Source organism: Podospora pseudoanserina, chromosome 4, assembly GCF_035222485.1.
Source record: "Podospora pseudoanserina strain CBS 124.78 chromosome 4, whole genome shotgun sequence".
Classification (NCBI taxonomy): domain Eukaryota; kingdom Fungi; phylum Ascomycota; class Sordariomycetes; order Sordariales; family Podosporaceae; genus Podospora; species Podospora pseudoanserina.
The window spans coordinates 160,001-182,788 of NC_085923.1; the positions used below are offsets into that span (position 1 = coordinate 160,001).

Genomic DNA, 22,788 nt, shown 5'->3' on the forward strand with positions numbered 1-22,788 from the left:
ATGCTTCCACCTACCACCCACCCAGCACACCCAACCTCCTCTCACACACAGTCCAGATCTTTTACTCCTCGCCTAAGACAATAGGTAGTCAGTCCGCAAAATTCTTCCTCTCGCAACCCTCTTTTTTCGCGGGCTCACTATGCCTTGGGCTTCGTACACTTTTGCCACTGCAAGTAATGCTTCTGCACAAACTTGAGATCCGTCGAGTCGACCTATAAAAATCGGGTATTCCGAATCAACATGGGATTCTCTCTCTTTGTTTTTGACAAAACCAATAACCCCCTCTTCCACCTTGTCATCAAGTTTCTGGTAACAAAAAAAAAAGAAAAAAGAAAAAAAGAAAAAGAGGAAATCACTCGGTGCATCTCCGCCACCTTGTCCTGATCTTCTCCAGTCTTCTTACCGTAAGGAGGGCGGGCTTGACCGCGTCCATGGGCGACAGCCGCACCTCGGAGTTGATGTTGAGGAGCCCCTCCAGCCCGCAGGGGGACCAGACGGTCGACTCGACGCCAAAAGTGTCCGTCTTGAGGTAGTTGTCGTCGTAGGGGCCCTTGAGCGTGAGGGTTGAGGTGATCTGCGGGTGGTGGTGTTGATGGTTAGCATCGATCTCGGTTCGTTCGTGAGCAGAGCATGAGGGGCCTGACTGACCTGCTTGGAGTCGCCCGAGAAGTAGTAGGTGGCCTTGCAGGTGCCCGTGTCTCCGGCGGGGATCTGAGCGTACCCGCGGTAGTCGGCCTTGAAGACGGAGAACTGGTAGCCCTGGGGGTACTTGATCTTGACGTTGAGCTGGCAGTTCTTGCGGTAGTTGGACGCGCTGATGCCCTGCCCGGCTTGCGCAACAAAGTTGGCGTACAGCAGCGTGATGGTGGTCAGGTCAGAAGAGAGCTGGCCCGAGACAGTACCAGCAGGGCAACCGGAGCCGGCAAAAGCGAGGCCAACGATGGAAACCTCATGGCCAGACGGGGTGTCGGCGAGGGGATCAACGAGAACCGGAGAGGCCGTGGCAAGGCCAGCCACGAGGGGGAGAATGGAGAGCTTCATCGTGAGTTGTTCTGAAGGTTAGATGGCGCGATGGTTGGTGATGATGAAGCCGAGGTGATTCTGAGGAGGATTAAAACAGCCTTCTTATACCCCGAATCTTTAAGTGTTCTCATCCATAAGCTGCTGTTGCTATTTTCGTCGCCATCAAGACCGCTCCAGATCGGCCGAGACGATGCCCTCACTCTATTGCGGAATTACGGCGTCACCTTCCACGAGATCAGCAGTCATGAGACCGAGCTGCTACTGGTGCGGCTTAAAGTCCGTTCTCGTCTGTTGCCCATCTCTCAAGGAGCATGAGGCTGTGGCGTTCGAGACAGACCACGGCTGGCCTGTCGACATATGAGCTCTATATGAATGCTTAGCATTCCCGGCTTGTTGGAAAGGGTGGGAAGGGCGTCTTAATCTACGGCAACACCTTATTCTTCCCTTTGCTGCTATTTTTGAGGCCTCAATCTCCAACCTGCCGCGGCAGGATGTAGGTCAGCACCTTCACTTTAAATTAAAGACACTCGGAAGCCGCCGAATGCTCTTTTGCTGTTACTTGTCAGTCACTAAAAATTGCACAAGTCCAGGCTTTTGTCATTTATCACTGCAGCTGTCCCCACACTCCCTTTGGCGGGTTGATATTCCATCAATAGACAGCTCAGGAGCTCTGCGTCTCAGACCAACACCGCCCCTTCCGGCGAGAGAGGCGGCAAGGAAGTGCAAAGCGACAGACCACCAACACGTGAGAGGGTCTACGGCGGGCCAGAACAGACCCAGACCCAGACCCAGACCCAGGGAACTGGCTAATAGGGGTCGATGATCATATTACCGCCGAGACAGACACGGCAGAGAAGCGAGAATCCGGGGCACCCTCGCCAGCTGAGCGACTGTGTGAGAAATAGGCTAAACAAGATAAACATGCTTTCTGACATGGCATGTGCAATCTCGTGTTCTCACAGGCCAATCAATGTTATCAGATCCGGGATCCCAAATGGTTTCGGGAGTTCTCGGTGAGATCGAAGCCTCTTCAACTGTACAGGCTCCCTAAGAAACTCGGAGCTTTTTGGATGAGCTAACAGCATCCGCCAGATACACACAAGATTGGATATTTCTTCCACTGACTGATGGTTATCACCGAGTCGTTAGATCTCAAAGATCGCATCAATATCAGATACCTATCCTCAAACATCACCTCCACCATGGTCTCTACCACAAGCTCATATCTACATTGGCAGTTAGCAATATTGACCTCGATCCATCAAACATGTGTTCCATCTCTTTGAGCTGCAAATTCCATCCTTCCACACACCACTCTTCTTCCACCTGCCACACGGTCAAGAACAAAGCATTCAGAAGTGTCGTAAAAACCCAGCCCCCTCCCCCAGAGCTAATCTGATAAATCGATCTTCCCCCGCAGTCTATTCATCACCACCCCCATCACAAGCAAACATCACCATTTCTGACCTTTCCATTCCTACCTGCCTACCCCATCTGTTTTGATGCCCATTCTGCTCGCTACCTCGTGTTTCACCTAGATGACGCCTATCATAGCGTTACCCGAGGGGGTCGTGAACTGCTAAAAGAAGAGACGTACCATCACTACACGTTAGAACTCCCAGAAAAAGAGGGAGGAGGTAAAGGTAACAAGGGCAGGGTGATTCTTGCATCGATTCTCGATATCTTTGATTGGATACCATCGAGGTTCCAATCCTGAACGTAAATGCTTTCATCTTGAGGAGAGAGGACGGTCTAAAAGATCAACATGAAGGGCAGAGAGAGCCGGCAGATATACACCACCTTTCCCAGACTTCAAACCGCGGGAGAGCAATCGTAGAGTGAATCTGGCTTGGCCATACTGACTTGACCCACCTCACACCCACATGACATCTTGTCTTTATCCCGCTACCTTTACACATGCTACACCCATAATACACAACTCCTCCCCAGATCTACCCAATCCCAACCCATCCCAACTCGATCCAGATCCTACCTCAACTCCTTCCCCCCAACAACTCCACCACCACCCTTCTCCCTCTCCCTCTCCCTCACCTCCCACGCCAGCCCAAAAATCCTCTGCCAAACCTCCAACCACCTCTCCTGCTGCGCCGTCACCAACCTCCCCGGACTCTTAAAACACCTCGCCAGCATCTCCCTGAGCCTCGCCCTCAGCACCTTCATAACCAACATGGTCTTCCAATCCGGCACCGCAAACCTCGCCCGGTTCCCATCCAGCACCAAAACCCCCGAGTACAAATCCGCGCGGACATCCCCACAAAGCAGCGCAACAGCAAACGGGTCCACAGCCGTTGTCTCGTGAGCGTTCAAGAACCTAAAAACAACAAACAACACAGTTAGCAAAAGAGGTCCCCAACCACCCCCCCAGAAAAGGAGAAGAAAGGAAAAGAAAGAAAAACACATACTGCTTGTTCTGCATAATATGATAATAACTCATCCACTTCACCTCCCCATTCCCACCCCCCTTATTCACACTGCTAGGATGCAGCTGGATCGCCTGGTTGTTCCCCACGTTCCTCCACCCCTTCCCCTCCCTCACCAGCAGCTTGGGGTAAAAGCTCCACGCGATCACGCTCTGCGCCACAACCTCATTGTCGCTGTTGCCGTCCACCCTCTTCGGTATCTCAAAAAACACCTGCCCGCTCCTCCTCCTCCGCCCACCAAACCGCAGCCGGTTGTGCGCCTGCCTCTCCTCGGCCGTCAGCTGCAAGAAGCCAGAGTCCACCACCGAAGTGATGAGTTGGCCTTTGAGGTCCTCAATGTTGGCCAGCGTCTGCGGCGACAAAAAGTTCTTGCGGCAGAACTGGTACTCTGCCCCGCTGCTCGCCGAAGACTGGCAGACACGCTTCCAGGCCGAGTAGGCGTTGTAGACGGTCAACAGGTCCGAGTCGCCCTTGCGGAAGCCACGGCGGACAGTGTCGGCTTGGCTGCGCTGGCCAAAGGGGGCGATAAAGGGGGATTTGGACGACAGGATCGCCGCCACCGTGACGGTCATGTCGAGGCACTTGAAGATGGAGCCCAGCAGGATCAGTTTCCCGAGGAAGACATCAAGAGGTAGACGGGCAAGCTGCAGACCGAGCGGTGTCAGCTCCTCAGACGAGGCCGTCAAGGCACGAACATCCACCAAGGCATCGATAGCCCTCCGAATGTTCTTTGCTGAAGGGGGATCCAACGCCTCGCCCAGCGTCTCCTCGATCCCACCGATCTTGCACGTCTTGACCCGAATCGCAAGCTCCTGCAGCGACAGCCGCAGCATCTCAGGGGTCTGCTGATCACTCATGATATTATCGTGGCGGTACTTGGTAAACATGTGGAAACACAGACCCTCCTGCACACGACCAGCACGACCGCGACGCTGCTTCGCGTTGGCGCGGGAGATGAACGTGTCAATCAGACGGGAAAGCTGCCGTCTCTCGTCGAAGCGCATCTCGCGATGCTTGCCCGTGTCAATGACACACGTCACATCAGGGATCGTGATACCCGTCTCGGCAATATTGGTTGCCAGGACAATCTTGCGAACACCCGGCGGCGGCACCAAAAACGCCGCCTCCTGCTCCTCCGTGGCAATAGACGAGTGCAAGGGGTAAACCAGCCAATTCTCCGCAAAGAACTTATCACCCAGCAGCATGTCGTTGAGGGTGCGAATCTCGGCAATACCCGGCAAGAAGACCAAGATGGCCTTGCTGAAATCTGTGTAATTCGGATCCACCGCAATCCTCGAGATCAGCTGAAGCACCAGATCAAAGTCGATCTGATACTCGTCCATCGCCGCCAGGGTATTGCGGGTACGGGGCGAGTACTGCCGGAGCGCTTTGATGAGTTCAGGTTTGGACGAGTTGTCAATCTCAGCCTCGACATCATCATCCAAATCGGTGAACTTCTCCTTTGCCGGTCTTGTGTCAAGCGAATACCCAGTCAACTCGACGGCATCTTCCAGATACGCAACACCAACCGGGAACGTCCGGCCAGGAACGGTAAGAACCGGTGCGCCGCTCAGGTACTTGGAGAACCGCTCAGCATCCACCGTGGCCGACATGAGCACCACTTTGAGGTCCTTTCTTCGAATCAGCAGCTTCTTCAACACAATCAAGAGGAAATCGCTGTCAATGGAACGCTCGTGGACCTCATCAAGGACCAGATGCGTGATCTCTTGAAGGTCGTTGGAGCTCTCGAGCATGCGCATGACTATACCAGTCGTGGCATACACAAGCCGCGTCTCCCGGCAAGTGTTGGACTCGAGACGGATCGAGTAACCGACCAAGGACCGAGATGTTCCCAAATCGCCCTTGTTCTCTCCCAGCTCCTCACTGACGCGCTTGGCCAGCGAGAGGGCCGAGATACGACGAGGCTCTGTGCAGTAAATCTTGCACGGCCTGCCCTTCATGAGCTGGTCTTCGAGAAGAAACGAGGGGACCTGCGTGCTTTTGCCGCAACCAGTCTCACCGCACACAATCACCACCTGATTCTGCTCGACAGCGTTGACCACTTGCTCTCGGAACTGCCACATGGGTAGCTGTACTCTTGACTGCAGCATAACTTGAAACCGAGGGGTTTGTGCTTTTTGCAACCAGATATTTCGATAATACTCGGGATCAAATGATTGTCGCTTGACCCGTTCATTGTCAGACTGATCCGAGTCCGTCAGGTTCTTGTTCTGGCCACGCCCCTTGAAGCCCTGAATCAAGACACCATCTTCCAGTTCCTGCTCCATTCTAGTGCGAACCATATCCCGGAGATGTCTGAGGGCCTCGCGGTCCAGCCCGTCCGCCTTGTTCTTCTTGGCCTCGGCCATTTCTGACCAGAGATCCTTCCAAGTGGCAGGCAGCCGGAGGGCCACCTTTTCCTCCTTGCCCGAGGATCCAAAGATGCAAAACAGGGCGGTTGTGGCAATGTAGGCTTCAGACTGTTTCAAGTCGGAAGTAGAGATAGAGATCATCTTGTAGACAAACTGCGTTGGCGACATAAAGACCTCGATCTCGGTGCTTTCAGGCGGAGGAGGGATTTCTTGAGGTTTGGACCAGACAATCTTGACGGCATGTCGGTTCGCAAAGGCAATATCGGAGAGAACATGGTATGATATCCTCACAGATGAGTCCCTCGAGCGGCACGCCTCCTCCAGAACCCGTATTGGGCTCACGCCAGTCCACTTCCCAAAGTCCCTGATGGTTACTTTCGAGCCATCTGCGCCGTTCATGACAGTGTTGGACTTTCCAGTCAGTGGGTCAACCTCATTCACTGGTAAGCTAGCAAAGAGATCGGCCAGAGCACCGTCCTCGTCATCATCCTGTTCGGCCAGAATCTCAGCGGCAATACGTTCCGCTTCTTCGTTGATATCGTCTAACTCGGCTATTGGCGCAGGAGCGGGTTCCTCCTCGGCCTGTTTCTTCTTTGCCTCCGCCTTGGCTGTCGCGTAGTCCTTTTCGAGGGCAATTTTCTTGTCTCTCCATTGCTGCTCGGCCACATACTTGTCAAAGAGCACATCCTTTTCGATCCTGTCGAGCTTGGCCAAGCAAAGAGCCTCTTCTGGGTCCGCCACAGTGTTTCCCTTGGCACCACCCTTGCCTTTGGCCACATCTTGCCGCGGGCGCCGAATCTCGAACAGTTTCTCCTGTGTCTCGAGGTACAAAGGCAGCAGTTGGTCAGGCTCGATATCCTCATCGTATGTTACGTTCGATTTCTTGGGCGACGGTTGACGGGATCGATCAGGTGCACCATTCTTGCCCTTTTGTCCGCGGCGGGGTTCGAGGTCAAAGGGCGTGGTCGCGCCAGAAGGCAGGGGAGAATCAGCGCTGATGTCTGTGAGAGAATTAGTGTGAACAATATGGTAACCTAAAGATAACGGTACATGGGCAGGGAACATACCTCCTTGCGCCTTGCCCGAGCCTGGTTTCCGTCCACTGTAGTCTGGCAGCTCGGCCTTGGAGCATTCCCTGGCCAGCCAGTCTAAAATCTCCTCCAGGCCCCAGATAGAATCACTCTTGACATTGGGCGAGATGTTTGGCGCAATGTCGAGAGCGAATTGGAGCGCGGGCTGTACTCTATCCTTGGGAAAGTCGGTGTTCTCCAATGTTTGCTGGAGGGTCCATAGCTTGATGATGAGGTCTTCCTCAGGAGGTAGTCTACTAGTTGCGCCCTCTGATGTGACGCTCGACGCAGCGAATCGGGCCTCTGCTTGAATCAAATCCAGAACATGATCCATCAGCTCTTGGGGAAGCCATTTTTTGGTGTTGATGGTCTCGGCCTGTCCGCGCAGGATCCGTCTGTCTGTCTCGAGGCGGGTCTTGATTCTCTGGGCATCTCTTCTGACTTTGGCCGCGTATTTATCCACCAATATTTGCAAAGCCGACTCCTCCAACTGGCGCTCGAATTCTTCGGGACTGAGTTCCTTCGCTTTGGGTGCGTTGGTCGTGTTGGTGGTGCCGGCGGCTTGCGGGGCATCTTTTGCGTCAGCGGCTGGCGGGGCGGCGGCATCGTCACCTTTGCCGGCCGAGGTGTCGGCGGCAGCTTCGGCAGGGTCTGCTCTGGGCTTGGATGCGATGGAAGTGGTCGCAAAGCCGCGAGCCGGGTTCGCGGCCGGCTTCTTTGTCTTCTTCTTGCCGGCCATGCTGTAAGTATGGGGTGCTGTGGGAAAGAAGTTGCGAGGAAAACACAGCAAAGCGAGAGGACGGCCGGCGATATTATGGGATGTTAGCGCTGACTGACACTGAGGACGGCCCTGAAATTTCTCGACTCAGCCTGCTTGATTAACGGGCAAAACACGACCGCCTGCCAGATTCAGGTGGAGCACCCCACCGCTGCGATGGGGTCGCTATTCCAGCTGGGCATTCCGGCCAGCGCGGCGGAGGGACAAGAGTCGTGGTTTGCCCTGAGCTGTGGTAGTTGCTGTCGCAAATTGACGGGGCTTCAAGGGTTTCAGGTAGCAAAGGTAAAGTAAGTAGTGGTGATTCGGGAGAGACGTTTGAAGCTTGGAAACAGCGGGTTTGAAGCTCGAGAATGGGTCAATCGTTGTTCTAATTGCGCCAAAGGAGTGCTATTGAGTCGCTGTAGGTTCGAAGTGGGCAAAAAAGATGAAGCTCCCAAGCAAATGTGAGACAGCTCTTCCGCCGTTGGATCGTTGGATAAGGGCGGGGTGCGGGGCAGTTTGAAGAATTCCGGGCACTCACGCACTGTGTCCAGCGTAATAATACTGATAGAAAGCACAGTGCCAATAATTACCAGGCAGCTTGGGGGTGGCAGCTGCAGAGCAGCCCACTTTGGGCGAAATGTGAGTCGTCGCCGAAAAACAGTCTGTGAGGTGGACAGTGATAGTTCAGGGACAGCCTTCTGGAAGCAACATATCACGGCCAGCGTCTTCAATTTTCCCTCTCCAATCTCTCCAAAATCGACTGCGGGACTGGGCCGCCCGACCATGTCATTATCCGACCCATTACTTGAACACCACATCCAACATGTCTGAAGCTGCCACTGCCTCTGCCAACGCCTCGTCGAGCGACTTTGACCTCAAGCACGCAAAGACGGCCCTGACCCTCTCGTCCACAACCGCCAGAATCGCCCAATTGCGCGCCATTGACGAGAAGATTGCCCATAAATGTGAGCACCGATTCCCGTCTGTCCCTAGCAGCAAGTGGTCAAGTGGTGTGGTCAGCTAATCTAACCCTGTCTGTCTCTTCGGCTGTGGACAGCTCTCGACAAGCCCTCTACTCTAGGCCTCCTCAAGGTCATATTCTGGACCCATGCGTTTTACACCGATAAGCACTCTCGACACGCCGTACAGAGATGTCTTGTCTCGATCTGCAAAACAGGGGAAGCCGATGTCCTCGCCCCGCTAGTGGCCGCCGTGAAGCAGGAGATCCAGAAACCCGGAATTGCGCCAGGAAATGCGTTTGTGCTGCTGGAATGGTGCAACCTATTGATTGATAACCTCGCCGGGACAACGCTCTGGGAGAAGTTTGGGAACGACATTATTCAAGCAACAGCCGATGGCCTCGACAGATGTCTTCAGGCGACCGCGAGGGACAGCGTGGGGAGGTCGGCGCTGGTCATCACTCGGAGGGGGTTCAGGAAAATTGTTTCAACCGATATCAAGGCCGTCGAGGCTGCCATCAAGCTTCTCACAACCAAAGGAACACAATCAACCGCCAAAAATGCTGCCTTGCTGGGCGTGATTGCCGGTGTGTGCTCACGAAAACCCGAGGCTAAACCCATTGTCGAAAGCGCAAAGAGCCTATACATTACCTTTTACACACGCGAAATTGTTGGATCAAGAACGCCAGTCGCCAAACACATCGCCAATGGTCTGAGTGACTTTTTCTCAGCCTTCGTGACGGTTGAGGATCTCGACAAGGACGTTTTTCCAGCTCTGGAAAAGGGTCTGCTGAGAGCCCCTGAAGTGGTGCTGAACGATCTCATCACGCCCCTGGTTCGGTCTCTCCCTGGTTTTGACCTGTCCAAGGCACTCAGTGGGCGATTCACGAAACCACTACTCTCCAACCTCAAGTCTTCTAATGCTGCGATTCGCACTGGGGCTGTGTCGGCATTCCAAGCGCTCGCCACGAGCTCCAAGGATCTGACCGAGGTGGAAAAGTCTGCTGATGAAGTGCTCACTCCTCTAAAGGGGGGAAAGCTCGCCTCTGCCGAGCACAGGGTTCTTCACTCGGAAATCCTTGTTGCTTTGCCTACCTCCCCATCTATCGCAACCAAGATTGCCACTGGGCTCCCTACCGTTGTGGGCAAGGAGGCCAACGAAGCCGCCCTGAGCGCCGAAACCCTTGCTCTCAACGCCAGTGCTATTTCTCTGCTTACCGGGTCTGAAGTTCCAAAAGCGCTGGTTGACGTTTACGCCAAGGGGCTGGCAGACAAGAAGTTCCCCGTCCGTCGGATTTGGGTTCTTCGAACCGGCGAGGTGCTGCGGAGCATTCCCCAAGATACCGAAGCAGGGCTTCCCGCGGGTTTCATCACGTTCGCTGAAGCTGTGGTGCCACCACTTTTGGCTACCTTCAACGAGGTTGTCGCCAACTCTGCCACCGCTTCGCAAAACGGCATTGTAACTGGCGCGCTTGTCGTCTGTGGCCTCGCACCGCTGTTCCACAGGTTGCAGAGCGCCAAGCTGCAGGAGGCCATTAAGAAGGCGGCTATCGAGAAGAACAGTTTGGCGTTCGAGCCAAAGCCATCCTACTTGCTCGTCCCAAGAATCTACGGCAAGTTCACTGGAGATGATCTCGAGTGGCTTACCCGCGCGCTCTCCAGCACAGCCTCTACCCTGGCTTCTAGCAACGCTGCCGCGAGACTAGCCTGGGCGCAAGCATACATCTACGTGATTTGCTCCACCGTCACTACTCCTGCGGTAAGACGCCATGCCATGGATAGTCTGACCGAGCTCTGTGTAAAGACAGCTGGTTCGGAAGAGTTGTCTATCGCGGCGGAGATTATCAACGGCTTGTGGCAGTGGATCGAAGCTCTCGAGACGGGCGACAAGGAAACAGCCGCTGTGCTTTCCAAGTCGGAAACGACCAACCTTCACCTGGTACTCAAGGCCATTTGCCTGAGCCCAGAACGGGCTGGACCTGAGGTCGACAAGACCAAACTGGAGACGCAAATGTGCTCTCTGCTCGTCTTGGCCAAGCCCAATCTTATCCCACGTGCGAGCTGGATTGAGCTTTGCCTGAGAGTCCAGCTTGATCCCGGTGAGCTCGCCAGAAAATACGACCAACGGCTCATCGACGAGATTGTTCAGAGGACTGGCTTCGAGCAAAAGTCAGAGGCCGTCAAGGCCGCAGCGTACAATGCGGCTGCCGAGCTCGTCTTTGTTGCCCCTGAAACCATGACTTCACGCATCGTTGACCTCATTCAACAAGATCTGGATGTCGCCGCGGTTGAGGCCGTCGGTCCTCTCGAAGCTGCCATCTTCCGCACCCCTGAAGGGACTGCATTTGTCGACGTTTTGGCCAAGAAACAAAACACGGTTCCCAACAAGAACACCAAGGATTATGACACATTGAAGTGGGAGCAGGAGCTCAGAGAACAGCTCGCTCAAAAGAAGGGTACTCAAAAGAAGCTCACTGCCGACGAGACCGCCAAGGTGAACGCCCAGCTCAAGAAAGAGGCGGAGGTCCGGAACTCTGTCCGCCAGACTGCTGCCAAGTTGATTCGGGGCTTCGGCATTGTCAAGAGTCTGGCCACAGGCCCACCAACAGATGCCAGCCGCTGGATCGGAGCGGCCGTCAAGGCAACCCTGGATGTTATCGATGCCGGCGCTTGCTTGATCACTGCAGAGACGGGCCCATTAGCTTTGGTCTCTTGTGCCGAGCAAGTCACGAACCGACTTGGGCCCATCCGCCCCTTTATCGGGGCTGCTACCCTCCGCGCCCATGAGGTCTCAGCACTGCCGGACACCTATACCCAAGAGCCTTTCTTTGATCTTGTTACCAGGGTGCTGTACCGCTTGCGTTTTGCTGGTGAGCAGCGCCCCTTTGACACGGTCTCGCTCATTTATATCTTGCCGCTCGTGCTGCTTGTCCTGGAGAAGGGGGGTTTTGGCGCCGCCGCCGAAGACCGCGATGCCCAGGTTGTTCTCGCCATCGATATTCTCACTTTCCACACAGATGCCTCGTCGGATGAAGCGGTTCCCCGTGATCAAATCGTTGCCACGCTGATTGCGTCGATGCAAAAGTACAACCAGCACTACAAGATCATCAAGGATTGCTTTGCCGACATGGTGCGCTGTGTTGCCCCCAACATCACTCCTGAAGAAATTGCAATCCTGTCTCGCGGTGCCATTGTTTCTCAAACAAGCGTGCGGTCTGCGGTGCTGCAGTCCATCAGCGCCGATGTGGACATGAGCGATCTTGAGGTCTCGGAAGAGATCTGGCTCGCCTGCCACGACGACGTGGAAGAGAACGTTGATACTGCTCGCGAGATTTGGGAGGAGAGTGAGTTCAAGGTTACCGAAGAGCTCGCTCACAAGATGCTGCCCTACTTGGAAAGCAAGGATGCGCAGCTTCGCCGCGCTGCTGCCAGATCGCTTGCCGAGGCTGCCAGCCAACACCCCAATGTCATCAACCCTATTCTTGAGAAGCTCAGGGCATCTTACAGCGAGCTAGCGAAGCCTCGCGTGCAGCTGCTGGATGAGTTTGGCATGCCCAAGAAGATGGACCTGACGGATCCTTGGGAGGCTAGACATGGTATTGCCCTCGCATTCAAGGATATTGCACCACATTTGCAAAAGAACCAGCTCGAGCCATTCTTTGCCTATCTCATCGAGCAAGGGCCGCTCGGTGATCGAAACGGCAATGTACGTGCGGAAATGCTCGAGGCTGCCAACATTGCCATCGAAATTCACGGCAAGGGCATTCTTGACAATCTCATGAAGACGTTTGAAAAGACGCTTGAGGCGCCTGACAAGCACTCTGAGGCGGCAGACCGTGTCAACGAGGCTGTTATCATCATGTATGGTGCTCTTGCCCGCCATCTCAAGCACGGCGACAAGAAGATCCCGGTTGTCATTGAGCGCCTGCTTTCGACGCTCAGCACCCCGTCCGAAACTGTGCAGTATGCCATTGCCGAGTGCCTCCCTCCCCTGGTTCGTATTTCGGGTGACAAGTCGTCCAAGTACTTCGACCAGATGCTCGAGGTTTTGATGACGTCTCAGAAGTACCCTGAGCAGCGCGGTGCTGCCTACGGTCTGGCTGGTCTTGTCCAGGGCAGGGGCATTGCTGTGCTGAAGGAGTATCGCATCCTGGTTACCCTTCACAGCTGCCTCGAGAACAAGAAGGATGTCCGTCAGCGCGAGTCTGCCCTACTGGCTTATGAGTTGCTGTCAACCATTCTGGGCCGCGTCTTTGAGCCCTATGTCATCCAGATCGTGCCCCAGCTTCTCGCCGGTTTCGGTGATGCCAACGCGGATGTGCGTGAGGCTGCTCTGGCTGCTGCCAAGGCCTGCTTTGCCAAGCTGAGCTCGTATGGTGTTAAGCAGATTTTGCCCACACTCCTCAGAGGTCTTGACGACGATCAGTGGCGTAGCAAAAAGGGAGCTTGCGATCTGTTGGGTGCCATGGCGTACCTGGACCCTCAGCAGCTGGCTCAGAGTCTTCCTGAGATTATCCCACCACTGACGGCTGTCCTGAATGACAGTCACAAGGAGGTGCGGTCTGCGGCCAACAAGAGTTTGAAGAGATTTGGCGAGGTCATCACCAACCCCGAGATTCACAGCTTAGTCGATGTTCTCCTCAAGGCCCTCAGCGATGCCACCAAGTATACCGACACTGCTCTCGATGCGCTCATCAAGGTGCAGTTCGTGCATTACCTCGACGCGCCTTCGCTGGCTCTTGTCAGCCGTATCTTGGAGCGTGGTTTGGCCGATCGTTCCAACACCAAGCGCAAGGCGGCCCAGGTTATTGGCAGCTTGGCCCATCTTACCGAGCGCAAGGATTTGGTCTCTCATCTGCCTGTGCTCGTGGCTGGTCTCAAGCTTGCTATAGTTGATCCTGTGCCTACCACCCGTGCCACAGCTTCCCGCGCCCTCGGTTCACTTGTTGAGAAGCTGGGCGAGGATGCGCTGCCAGATCTTATTCCCGGTCTTATGCAGACGCTCAAGTCCGATACTGGTGCGGGCGACAGACTTGGTTCTGCCCAGGCGCTCAGTGAGGTCCTTGCTGGTCTTGGTACTTCGAGATTGGAGGAGACCTTGCCTACCATTCTGCAAAATGTCGAGTCTGCCAAGGCCTCAGTCCGCGAGGGCTTCATGTCGCTGTTCATCTTCTTGCCCGTGTGCTTCGGCAACAGCTTCGCCAACTATCTCGGCAAGATCATCCCGCCTATCTTGTCTGGTCTTGCGGATGATGTTGAGAGCATCAGAGAAACAGCTCTCCGTGCTGGTCGCCTTCTGGTCAAGAACTTTGCAGTTCGTGCGGTTGACTTGCTCCTTCCTGAGCTTGAGCGTGGTCTTGCTGACGATAGCTACCGCATCCGTCTCAGCTCTGTTGAGTTGGTCGGTGATTTGTTGTTCAACTTGGCTGGTATCAAAGCCAATGCCGAGGAGGACGAGGAGGAGGATCAGGATGCTACCAAGGAGGCCGGTGCGTCTCTCCGTGAGGTTCTCGGGGATGAGAAGCGGAACAAGATTCTCTCGGCGCTGTATGTCTGCAGATGTGATACCGCGGGTGCGGTGCGGTCGGCGGCTATCAGTGTCTGGAAGGCGTTGGTGCACAGTCCCAGAACCCTCAAGGAGCTGGTACCAACCCTCACGCAGCTGATTATTCGGCGGTTGGGCAGCTCCAACATGGAGCACAAGGTCATTGCTAGCAACGCCCTTGGTGAACTTATCAGGAAGGCTGGAGATGGTGTGCTGGCTACCTTGTTGCCTACGCTGGAGGAGGGCTTGCAGACGTCGAGCGATGTGGACGCCAAGCAGGGCATCTGCCTTGCGCTCAAGGAGCTCATCTCTTCTGCCTCTCCAGAAGCGCTGGAGGACCACGAGAAGACGCTCATTTCTGTTGTCCGCACGGCTCTCACCGACTCGGATGATGAGGTTCGCGAGGCAGCGGCCGAGGCATTTGACTCGCTGCAACAGATCCTCGGCAAGCGTGCGATTGATCAGGTGCTGCCGTATCTGCTCAACCTGCTGCGGTCCGACGAGGATGCTGACAATGCTCTCGCGGCTCTGCTCACGTTGCTTACCGAGACGACACGCTCCAACATCATTCTGCCCAACCTCATCCCGACGCTCATCGCGCCGCCTATTTCGGCCTTTAACGCAAAGGCGTTGGCGAGCCTGTCCAAGGTGGCCGGTCCGGCTATGAACCGCCGTCTGCCAAACATCATCAACTCGCTCATGGACAACATTATCAACTGCACCGAGGACGACCTCAGGGAGGACCTCGACAACTCGTTTGACACGGTGCTGCTGTCTATTGACGAGTATGACGGGCTCAATGTGGTGATGAACGTGCTGTTGCAGCTCACCAAGCACGAAGATCACCGCAAGAGATCGGCCACCGCTCGCCACTTGGCCAAGTTCTTCGCCGAGGCCGACGTGGACTACTCGAGATACAACCAGGACATCATCCGGGCGCTGCTGATCTCGTTTGACGATCGTGACAAGGAAGTCGTCCGGTCCGCGTGGAGCGCCCTGAGCGAGTTCACCAAGCGGCTCAAGAAGGAGGAGATGGAGGCGCTGGTCCCGTCGACAAGACAGACGCTCCTCCACGTGGGCGTTGCGGGGGCCAACCTACCTGGTTTCGAGCTGCCCAAGGGCATCAACGCCATTTTGCCCATCTTCTTGCAGGGTCTCATGAACGGCACGACAGAACAGAGGGTCAGCGCCGCGCTGGCCATCTCCGACGTGGTGGACAGGACGAGCGAGGCGGCGCTCAAGCCGTTTGTCACACAGATCACCGGCCCGCTCATCCGTGTTGTGTCTGAGCGGTCGACCGAGGTCAAGTCGGCGATTTTGCTTACGCTGAATAACTTGTTGGAGAAGATGCCGGCGGCGCTGAAGCCGTTCTTGCCGCAGCTGCAGAGGACGTTTGCCAAGAGTTTGGCGGACACGTCGAGCGAGCAGTTGAGGAGCAGGGCGGCGAAGGCGCTGGGGACGCTGATCAAGTTTACACCGAGGGTTGACCCGCTGATTGCGGAGTTGGTGACGGGTTCGAAGACGAGCGATACCGGGGTCAAGACGGCCATGCTCAAGGCGCTGTATGAGGTTGTTAGCCGGGCGGGAGGCAACATGGGTGAGGGGTCGAGGCAGGCGATCCTGGGGATGATTGACGGGGGGGATGAGCTGGACGAGAGGGACAGCGGGATGGTGACTACGCATGCGAAACTGTTTGGGGCGTTGGTCAGGAACGTCAGTGTGGAAGTGGCCGGGGGGTTGTTAAGGAACAGGGTACTGAAGGGAGGGGAAGGGGGTTTGATGGGGGTGTTGGCGTTGAATGCGGTTCTGTTGGAGGCGGCGGGAGTGGTGGGTGAGTGTGGGCTTGGGGACGAGTTGCCCGAGGTACTTTGCGCGGGAATGGTTGGGAAGGATGTGAGTACTATTTGCCTTTGATGTATTGTTTTGGGAGTTCGAAAAGAAGCTAACATTTGAACACAGCCGTCGATTGCGGACAATTATATCGCCGCCACGGGTAAATACCTCCTTTCTGCCGACCTCCCCAAGTCGTTTGAGAGCACCAAGCCCATCTTCACCACACTTTCCACCATTATCCCTCCGGGCAACGCGAGTGATACGCGCCGGTTGGCGCTTGTGCTCGTCCGGACTCTGGCGCGCACCCATCCCGACATGGTCCGCCCTCACCTGAGCATCCTTGCGCCGCCCGTGTTTGCCTCGGTGAGGGACACGGTCATCCCGGTCAAGCTAGCGGCAGAGGCGGCGTTTGTGCAGCTTTTTGCCGTGGCGGACGAGGAGAGCAAGGTGTTTGACAAGTGGATTTCGGGGATGGACTTACAGGCCAATGCGAAGAGGAGCATGCAGGATTACTTCAAGAGGGTGGCGCTGAGGTTGGGGGCGCAGGTTAGGGAGAGGGAGGGAGGCGGAGGGGGGCAGGGGGGGTTGGGGCTGTCGAATGATGAGGTGGAGGATGAGAAGGAGTTGATGGCAGTTGGGAAGGTGGATGTGGGGGGGGATGTTTTGGGGAGGAGTAAGGGGGGGGATAAAAGGGTCGTGTCTACATGGTGTTACATAGGTAGTTGGGAAGGGAAAAACGTTATTTTGATGTATTTTGCTGATGGGGAGGGTGGTAGTACTTTAGTTGTTGTTTGCGTGTACTTTGAAGATCAAAAAGATTTGATGACTCCACTTACATCTGGCAAAGGGGTTATTCAAGTGTCATGGTTTGGTTGTTGGTGACTGAACATGTGGAACATAGTTAAAGTGTTGAGACTTGAGAGGTATAGTGGTGTGTTGTGTTGTGTTGTGTTGTGTTGCTGAGGTAAAGAAAAGCCTGAGTTTCACCGTTGAGGACTCGGGATATGTTGATGTTTAATAAACTCTAGGGGACAGTTGAGTGACAGTTTGGGCATCCTTGATGGCTTTCAAAAGAGAATCATCTGTTGGCGGCAAATGATGGTAGAAAAGTGTTGAGAAGGTATATGTAATACTCTTGTGGGGACTTTGAATTCACATTGCAGGCTATTGACTTTAAATTGTAGACGACGTGTATACATGTGGGTTGGCTGTTAGGGTGTGGAAATGGGAGTGTGGTATTTGAGGAGAATTAAATGAAGAATAGCCACCGAGACAACTGGCAGGGATGATAAAAGGGGATTGAGGTGTTGGGGATGGGAGTCGGGTTTTTGAAGTTGGCTGTTAATAACTATTTTGCTGTGTTGCCTTGGGCAAGTATGTTTGTCAGGAGAAGACTGCATCCATGGCTTCGATATGTTTGAGTAGGTGGAAGACGGGCCTGATTTGAGTATTACCTCCTCGCCATCAAAAGTTCGAGGTCCATGATTGCAAAAGTGTTGATAGAATGTTTGGTGGTGGAATGCCTGTTTTGGCATCTGATGTCAATGGGAAGCCGGGCATGTACAAAGGTCATGAAGTCATGATTTGTAAGTGCAAGTGCTTGGTGTCCAAGAAGACCCGAGTCTGTGCCCACGGGAAAATAAGTTTCATTTTTTGTTTCTATCTTTCTCCTGTCAACTTAGGCCTTGCTAACATGCTATCAGGTAATCATATCATTCAAATAGCAATAACCTGCCAATATCTGCCCCATGTCAACAGAGAGCAAGCTGATGTTGTCGTTGATGGGCCCTTGATAAGCTGATAGGAAATAAAGTGGGACCGGGCGCATGGACCGCTGACTCCTTGCCGGAGTTGCAGCGAGCAATTGGTTGCACGTGTTAGGGCACGTGATCCACACGAACCCTTTGCCAATCGCAGCCAAATTTGCGGGCCCACCCGGGAAACCCACAAACTGGCGGCTTGAGAAATTCTGAGGAACGAACTTCCCCTCAGCGGAAAATCCAATCCATCGACAACCTCCCATACTAACCATCTACAGCATCAATCCGTCAAGATGTGAGTACCAGCCGTCATCGATCCGACCGATTCCCACCATCACAGACCTGCTACATTTCAGAGGCCGGCGAGTTTGGGGGGCACGATGGCCAACCCCTCCGTGCAAACCGAACGAACCGCCGAAGATACAGCCCTTGTCGAATCCCCGATTTCCGTCGAGCACACACACACACATACACACCTCCAGACACACGCGCCCATCGAAAAAATAAAATAAAAATACAGACAGAGCGACAAGATGCTGACGTTTTCGGCTCTGTAGGGTTAACCTGAGGACCCAGAAGCGCCTGGCGTCGTCCGTCCTGGGCTGCGGTCAGCGCAAGATTTGGCTCGACCCCAACGAGGTCAGCGAGATCTCCAACGCCAACTCCCGCCAGACGATCCGCAAGCTCGTCTCCGATGGCCTCATCATCAAGAAGCCCGTCACCATGCACTCGCGCTCTCGCGCGCGGGAGCTGAACCTCGCCCGCCGGATTGGTCGCCACCGTGGCTTCGGTAAGCGCAAGGGTACCGCCGATGCCCGTATGCCCGAGTACGTAACAACCGCCTTCGATTCCCGGCCGAGTATCAGAATGGGAGGATAGGACTCGAAGACAGTCGGGGATATCTTATTGGATTTTGATGCTCGGGGGGGGGTTAGAAGAAATGCATGACAAATCGAGCATGTGTGCTGACAACCGATGCAGGCAGGTCCTCTGGATGCGTCGCCAGCGTGTCCTCCGCCGTCTGCTCGTCAAGTACCGCGCCAGCGGCAAGATTGACAAGCACCTCTACCACGAGCTCTACCACTCCGCCAAGGGTAACACCTTCAAGCACAAGCGTGCCCTCGTTGAGCACGTATGTTTCCTCCATCTTGTGGGCGGTGTGTTTGGGACACATGACACTGACATTCACCCTCGCAGATTCACCGTGCCAAGGCCGAGAAGGCTCGCGAGAGACAGATCAAGGAGGAGATGGATGCCAAGCGTGCCAGAACCAAGGCTGCCCGCGAGCGCAAGCTCGAGAGACAGGCGGCGAAGAGAAACGCCCTTCTCGGCGAGGGCGAGGAGGAGTCCAAGTAGATTTCTTCATCAACAATGTGAATGGACAATGGATTCTTGGCGGCCTTGCATTCGGAGTAATGGGTTGGGCTCTTTTATGGACGCATTCTCTCTACCTCTCGGTCCTCTCTCTGCTGCCACACGCTGGACTCGCTCCCCCCCGGCCGTGCAGGTGTGTGCTGTTGTGATGGGACGTGGTCTCTCCAGACTCGAGACAAGTTCTGGCTTCCATGTTTAGGCATTGAAAAACGGAATCAATGGGTTTGCCGGGTGCGATGACAATTATTTTCTTTTTCCCTTCGAGATATTGACAATCTGGTACATGTACAATGCTGTGCGGTTCAAGTTTGACGTGCTTGTGGGAGATGGACATGTCGAAGCAAACGAATTGGGCGAGTGATCACAAACATGGATGTACACATCATTGAGCGAAAAGAGGCGAGCTTCGCAAGGTCTATATCCGTCACAAGACACCACTTGGCATCTCTGCTCAACAGTGACGCTACCTACATATCTACGCAACTATCATGGATCCTTGCCAAAAGCACGTCCGTCCCATGTTCGAAACAGAGTACAGTAGGGATACACCAGCTACCTAGAACCAAAACACCCCAAGCTACCTTGTCGGAAGCTCGCGAATAACGTAATGAAATGCCCTCAACCCCAGTCCGCCCAGAGAAAACACAAGCAAAAGCAGTGCAAAGTATAGAGTAATAAGAACCACCTTTTGTGTCTAGTGGGTGCATCAACGTAATATTGTGGTTGGGTCAGAGGCAGTCAAATTGTTCCGTTCAAAAGGTTGGTGAATCTGGCGCCCGGAACATGTCAGCATGTCCCCCTAAGAAGGAGGACCAAATTGCATATGTGATTGAAGCGCGCTCATCATCCCCAATATAGTTGATTTGAAGAAGAAAAAAGAAGAAAAAAGGGTCAAGCTCGGAGCGGGGGGGAATTAAGAAGTGAAATACTCTTGGTGTTTGTGTGGGTGCACGTGCCGCGATGTGGCTTGTGGCTGATAGTTGAGCGTGGCTTGACAAAAGGTGGATGGTGTAATGTGGTGGGGGAAAGGTCGGCGTTTGGGGGAAGGACAACCGCGGGTCGGAGTGCTTGTGGTTGGCGTTGCCCAATCAGAGAGGGGTCCAGCGGTAGGTCCCATCCATGGGTGTTGTTCGCCGCCCGTCATTTATTACTCCGGGTTTATTTCCAATCACAAACCTTGCTTTGGTTCGGTGTCATTGGTGGTTTGAGAGACGACAAAGGTTATTCCTCTTGACATCACTACCTTGCTGGAGATTCGGGAGGAGGCAATTGGTATGTTTTTTCTATCTCTGGGTTGTGCGGGTGGTGTGGTTGCTTGTCTGACAGTGGTGGGTTTGAGTAGGAGCTCGAAACTTGACTTATATACGATGACGACAATCCCGGCGTTGCGGAGCGCCGCCGGCGGTTCCCCCTCGGCTGCGATGATGAGAAGGATGATAGCCACCACCACCACGACGGCCACGATGACGAGGAGGGCGGGACAGCTTGGGGGATGGAGGTCAAGACAGCAGCAGCAGCAGCAGAAAAGATTTGTTTCGTCGTTAGGGAATGATACGCAGCAGAAGGTGGGGGGTTTATGTTGACGTACAAGGAAGGGAAAGAAAACAAATGCTGACAGGCACATGCAGTTGCTTGCGGCGCATTTGCAACAGGCGGATCCGATTATGTATGATATTGTCGAGAAGGTTAGTACCCAGGAGAAGGAGTGCGATGGGGCATGGGTGCGGGGGTGTGCCGAAGCTGACGTGGTGACAAACAGGAGAAAGTCAGGCAAAAGCAGTTCATCAACTTGATCCCTTCCGAGAACTTTACCTCGCAGGCTGTGCTGGATGCGCTGGGGAGTCCTATGCAGAGTGGGTTTTCTTGCGAACCTGGAGGAGTGGGACGAGAATGCTAATGGTGGACAACAGACAAGTACTCTGAGGGATACCCGGGTGCGAGATACTACGGCGGTAACGAGTTCATCGATGCCTCCGAGAGATTATGCCAGCAGCGCGCACTCGAGACGTTTGGACTGGATGCCAAGGAGTGGGGGGTGAATGTTCAAGGTAGGATAGGGGGAGGGACGGCTTCAAGAGAAAGGAATGAGTGCTGACAATGTTGGGAATGAATAGCTCTCTCTGGTGCGCCAGCGAACCTGTATGTCTACTCAGCCATCATGGAAACTCATGATCGGTTGATGGGTCTCGATCTACCCCACGGCGGCCATCTTTCCCACGGGTACCAGACCCCCACCAAGAAGATCTCGTTCATCTCCAAGTACTTCGAGACGGTTCCTTACCGACTTGACGAGTCCACCGGCTTGATCGACTACGATAAGCTCGAGGAGCTGGCAACCATCTACCGCCCCAAGGTTATCGTCGCTGGCGCCTCGGCTTACAGCAGGCAAATCGATTATGCTCGTATGCGGGACATCGCCGACAAGGTGAAGGCCTACCTTGTGGCTGACATGGCGCATATCTCCGGTCTTGTCGCCGCCAAGGTCATGCCTGGGCCGTTTGGCTACGCAGACATTGTCACGACGACTTCTCACAAATCCCTCCGTGGCCCCCGTGGCGCGCTGATTTTCTTCCGCCGCGGTGTGAGGAAGGTCAACCCAAAGACCGGAGCTGAAGAGCTGTACAACCTCGAGAACCCCATCAACCAATCCGTGTTCCCCGGCCACCAGGGCGGTCCGCACAACCACACCATTGCCGCCTTGGCCGTGGCGCTCAAGCAGGCACAAACACCAGAGTTCAGGGCGTATCAATCGCAGGTCTTGTCCAATGCCAAAGCCTTCGCCAAGAGGCTGGGTGAACCAAAGGAAAAGGGCGGGCTGGGCTACAAGATTGTCTCGGGCGGTACTGATAACCATCTTGTTCTTGTCGATCTGAAGCCGCACGGTGTGGACGGGGCGAGAGTGGAACGGATCCTGGAGTTGGTCGGGGTAGCTTCCAACAAGAACACTGTTCCGGGCGACAAGAGCGCGTTGACGCCTGGTGGGTTGAGAATGGGAACTCCGGCCATGACGACGAGAGGATTCCAGGAGGAGGACTTTGCGCGGGTAGCGGATATTGTCGATAGGTCGGTGACGATTGCGGTCAGGGTGGACAAGGCGGCGAGGAAGGCGGCTGAGGAAAAGGGGGAGGGGAAGACGGCGGGGAGGGTGAAGACCTTTATGGAGTTTTTGGGGGATGGGGAGACAGACACGGAGATTGTGCAGTTGAGGAGTGAGGTGGCGGATTGGGTGGGGACGTATCCTGTTCCTTGGGAGGGGAAGTAAGTGGTGTGGTGATGGGGGGGTTGGTGGTGATGAGAAATGACATGATGAGATGAGGGAGGGGGGTCCGAGAAAGGAGTTTAACAGTCCTTTTGTCACGATGTGCAAGTTTTCCTTTTTTAGGTTATTGTTGGTACTGTCTCAACATGGGTGTTTTTGGTATTGTCATGCATGTTTTGTACTCGGTGAATGGTTATACACAGGTTTGTGTTAGGTTCGACTAAATTTAGCCTGAATGAAACATCTACATCTCATTTGTTCACTTTGAAGACCGATATCATCATCCATATCTCATCATTAAAAAAAGCATGCTATTTTCGCTCATTCGCTGGCTAACATTCAAGTTACAAGACCCAAGATACCTATCCATTCCACTTTTTGTGTAAGTGTTT

General features: G+C 54.5%; 4 protein-coding genes across 4 annotated transcripts; 2 read left to right on the top strand and 2 right to left on the bottom strand.

Annotated features, from left to right (window-relative positions):
* Window positions 1-61: 61 nt before the first annotated feature.
* QC764_400620 (uncharacterized protein) lies at window positions 62-1,113 on the bottom strand (the record flags this gene model as incomplete). The annotated part of the gene is made up of 4 exons (XM_062946328.1): window positions 649-1,113; window positions 404-574; window positions 158-212; window positions 62-72 (listed from the first exon to the last, which is right to left on the bottom strand). The coding sequence occupies exons 1-4, from the start codon at window positions 1,039-1,041 to the stop codon at window positions 62-64; spliced, it is 630 nt and encodes a 209-aa protein (XP_062799906.1). The 5' UTR covers window positions 1,042-1,113.
* A 935-nt stretch (window positions 1,114-2,048) lies between these two features.
* On the bottom strand, window positions 2,049-8,122 carry QC764_400630 (uncharacterized protein). Its single transcript, XM_062946329.1, has 3 exons — window positions 6,904-8,122; window positions 3,447-6,837; window positions 2,049-3,355 (listed from the first exon to the last, which is right to left on the bottom strand). Exons 1-3 carry the CDS (start codon window positions 7,643-7,645, stop codon window positions 3,013-3,015), a joined length of 4,476 nt encoding a protein of 1,491 aa, XP_062799907.1. The 5' UTR covers window positions 7,646-8,122; the 3' UTR covers window positions 2,049-3,012.
* A 111-nt stretch (window positions 8,123-8,233) lies between these two features.
* On the top strand, window positions 8,234-19,493 carry GCN1 (translational activator of GCN4). The gene is made up of 8 exons (XM_062940500.1): window positions 8,234-8,305; window positions 8,361-8,631; window positions 8,724-16,063; window positions 16,130-16,651; window positions 18,042-18,058; window positions 18,321-18,590; window positions 18,745-18,895; window positions 18,961-19,493. Exons 2-8 carry the CDS (start codon window positions 8,490-8,492, stop codon window positions 19,117-19,119), a joined length of 8,601 nt encoding a protein of 2,866 aa, XP_062799908.1. The 5' UTR covers window positions 8,234-8,305; window positions 8,361-8,489; the 3' UTR covers window positions 19,120-19,493.
* A 713-nt stretch (window positions 19,494-20,206) lies between these two features.
* CBS2 (Cytochrome B translational activator protein cbs2) lies at window positions 20,207-22,665 on the top strand. The gene is made up of 6 exons (XM_062946330.1): window positions 20,207-20,409; window positions 20,480-20,702; window positions 20,766-20,822; window positions 20,897-20,990; window positions 21,048-21,185; window positions 21,252-22,665. Exons 2-6 carry the CDS (start codon window positions 20,505-20,507, stop codon window positions 22,397-22,399), a joined length of 1,635 nt encoding a protein of 544 aa, XP_062799909.1. The 5' UTR covers window positions 20,207-20,409; window positions 20,480-20,504; the 3' UTR covers window positions 22,400-22,665.
* The last annotated feature ends 123 nt before the right edge of the window (window positions 22,666-22,788 follow it).

Bases quoted from the DNA above. Each gene is read 5' to 3' on its own strand.
- CBS2 (XM_062946330.1), top strand. From the start codon at position 20,505: ATGACGACAATCCCGGCGTTGCGGAGCGCCGCCGGCGGTTCCCCCTCG. The intron at 20,703-20,765 runs GTGGGGGGTTTA...AGGCACATGCAG, and splicing joins GGAATGATACGCAGCAGAAG to TTGCTTGCGGCGCATTTGCA. The intron at 20,991-21,047 runs GTGGGTTTTCTT...GGTGGACAACAG, and splicing joins GCTGGGGAGTCCTATGCAGA to ACAAGTACTCTGAGGGATAC.
- QC764_400630 (XM_062946329.1), bottom strand. From the start codon at position 7,645: ATGGCCGGCAAGAAGAAGACAAAGAAGCCGGCCGCGAACCCGGCTCGC. The intron at 6,838-6,903 runs GTATGTTCCCTG...ATTCTCTCACAG, and splicing joins CTCGGGCAAGGCGCAAGGAG to ACATCAGCGCTGATTCTCCC. The intron at 3,356-3,446 runs GTATGTGTTTTT...TGTTGTTTTTAG, and splicing joins CATATTATGCAGAACAAGCA to GTTCTTGAACGCTCACGAGA.
- GCN1 (XM_062940500.1), top strand. From the start codon at position 8,490: ATGTCTGAAGCTGCCACTGCCTCTGCCAACGCCTCGTCGAGCGACTTT. The intron at 16,064-16,129 runs GTGAGTACTATT...ATTTGAACACAG, and splicing joins CGGGAATGGTTGGGAAGGAT to CCGTCGATTGCGGACAATTA. The intron at 18,591-18,744 runs GTACGTAACAAC...CAACCGATGCAG, and splicing joins GCCGATGCCCGTATGCCCGA to GCAGGTCCTCTGGATGCGTC.